This window comes from Parus major, unplaced genomic scaffold (assembly GCF_001522545.3).
Source record: "Parus major isolate Abel unplaced genomic scaffold, Parus_major1.1 Scaffold490, whole genome shotgun sequence".
NCBI classification, from domain to species: Eukaryota; Metazoa; Chordata; class Aves; order Passeriformes; family Paridae; genus Parus; species Parus major.
In genome coordinates, this window is record NW_015379382.1 from 6,100 (window position 1) to 7,720 (window position 1,621).

The 1,621-nt window shown below is 50.2% G+C and overlaps 1 protein-coding gene across 1 annotated transcript in view; it reads left to right on the forward strand.

Moving 5' to 3' along the window:
- LOC107199198 (protein-tyrosine kinase 2-beta-like) overlaps positions 1-1,621 on the forward strand; it is a gene marked incomplete at both ends in the record, with an annotated part of 19,665 nt that overhangs the window by 2,523 nt on the left and 15,521 nt on the right. Inside the window, one exon of the mRNA XM_015616538.1 lies at positions 1,137-1,523. Coding sequence (XP_015472024.1) covers positions 1,137-1,523 — 387 coding nt within the window. The remainder of the gene's footprint in view (positions 1-1,136; positions 1,524-1,621) is intronic.

The following is a 1,621-nucleotide window of genomic DNA, read 5'->3' on the forward strand; positions in this document are numbered from 1 at the left end:
TGTTCCCGGTGCTATTCCCAGCTCTGTTCCTGTTGTAAATCCCGGCTCTGTTCCCAGTGCTGTTCCCGGTGCTGTTCCCAGTGCTGTTCCCAGTGTTCCCGGTGCTGTTCCCGGCGCTGTTCCCGGCTCTGTTCCCGGTGCTGTTCCCGGTGCTGTTCCCGGTGCTGTTCCCGCTGTTCCCAGCTCTGTTCCCGGTTCTGTTCCCGGCGCTGTTCCCGGCTCTGTTCCTGGCTCTGTTCCCGGTGCTGTTCCCAGCTCTGTTTCTGGCAGTATTCCAGGTGCTGTTCCCAGTGCTATTCCTGGCTCTGTTCCCGATGCCATTCCCGCTGTTCCCATTGCTATTCCCAGTGCCTTTCCCATTGTTGTCATTCCCGGTGTTCCCGGCTGCATTCCCGGCACTATTCCCATTGCCATTCCCATTGTTGTTATTCCCAACATTGTTCCCGGTGCCATTCCTGTTGTTGTTATTCCCAGTGTTGTTATTCCCGGCATTATTCCTGTTGCCATTCCCGTTGCTGTTCCCGGCTGTGTTCCCATTGCCATTCCCGTTGTTGTTGTTGCAATTCCCGTTGTTGTTGCCATCCCTGGTGTTGTTATTCCCATTGTTGTTATTCCTGTTGTTGTTATTCCTGTTGCCATTCCCGTCCTTGTTGCCATTCCTGGTGTTGTTGTTGTTATTCCCGTTGTTGCCAGTCCCTGTGTTGTTGTTGCCATTCCGGCTGTTGTTGTTGCCATTCCGGTTGTTGTTATTCCCGTCGCCATTCCCGTTGTTGTTGTTGTTATTCCCATTGTTGTTGTTATTCCCGTTGTTGTTTTTGTTATTCTGGTTGTTGTTATTCCTGTTGCCATTCCGGTTGTTGTTGTTGCCATTCCCGTTGTTGTTATTCCTGTCACCGTTCCCATTGTTGTTGTTGTTATTCCCACTGTTGTTGTCATTCCCGTTGTTGTTGTAATTCCCAGTGTTGTTGTTGTAATTCTGGTTGCCATTCCAGTTCTTTTTGTTGCCATTCCGGTTGTCGTTGTTGCCGTTCCCATTGTCGTTGTTGCCATTCCGGCTGTCGTTGTTGCCGTTCCCATTGTCGTTGTTGCCATTCCGGTTGTTGCTGTAATTCCCAGTGTTGTTGTTGCCGTTCCAGTTGTCGTTGTTGCCGTTCCCATTGTCATTGTTGCCATTCCGGTTGTTGCTGTAATTCCCAGTGTTGTTGTTGCCATTCCCATTGTCATTGTTGCCATTCCGGCTGTCGTTGTTGCCATTCCCATTGTCGTTGTTGCCATTCCGGTTGTTGCTGTAATTCCCGGTGTTGTTGTTGCCATTCCGGTTGTCATTGTTGCCATTCCGGTTGTCATTGTTGCCATTCCAGTTGTCGTTGTTGCCGTTCCCATTGTCATTGTTGCCGTTCCGGTTGTTGCTGTAATTCCCGGTGTCGTTGTTGCCATTCCGGTTGTCATTGTTGCCATTCCGGTTGCTTTTGTTGCCATTCCCATTGTCATTGTTGCCGTTCCGGTTGTTGCTGTAATTCCCGGTGTTGTTGTTGCCATTCCGGTTGTAATTCTGGTTGTAATTCCGGTTGTAACTCCGGCTGTTGTCATTCCGGCTGTTGTTGTCGTTGTCAGCCGCGGC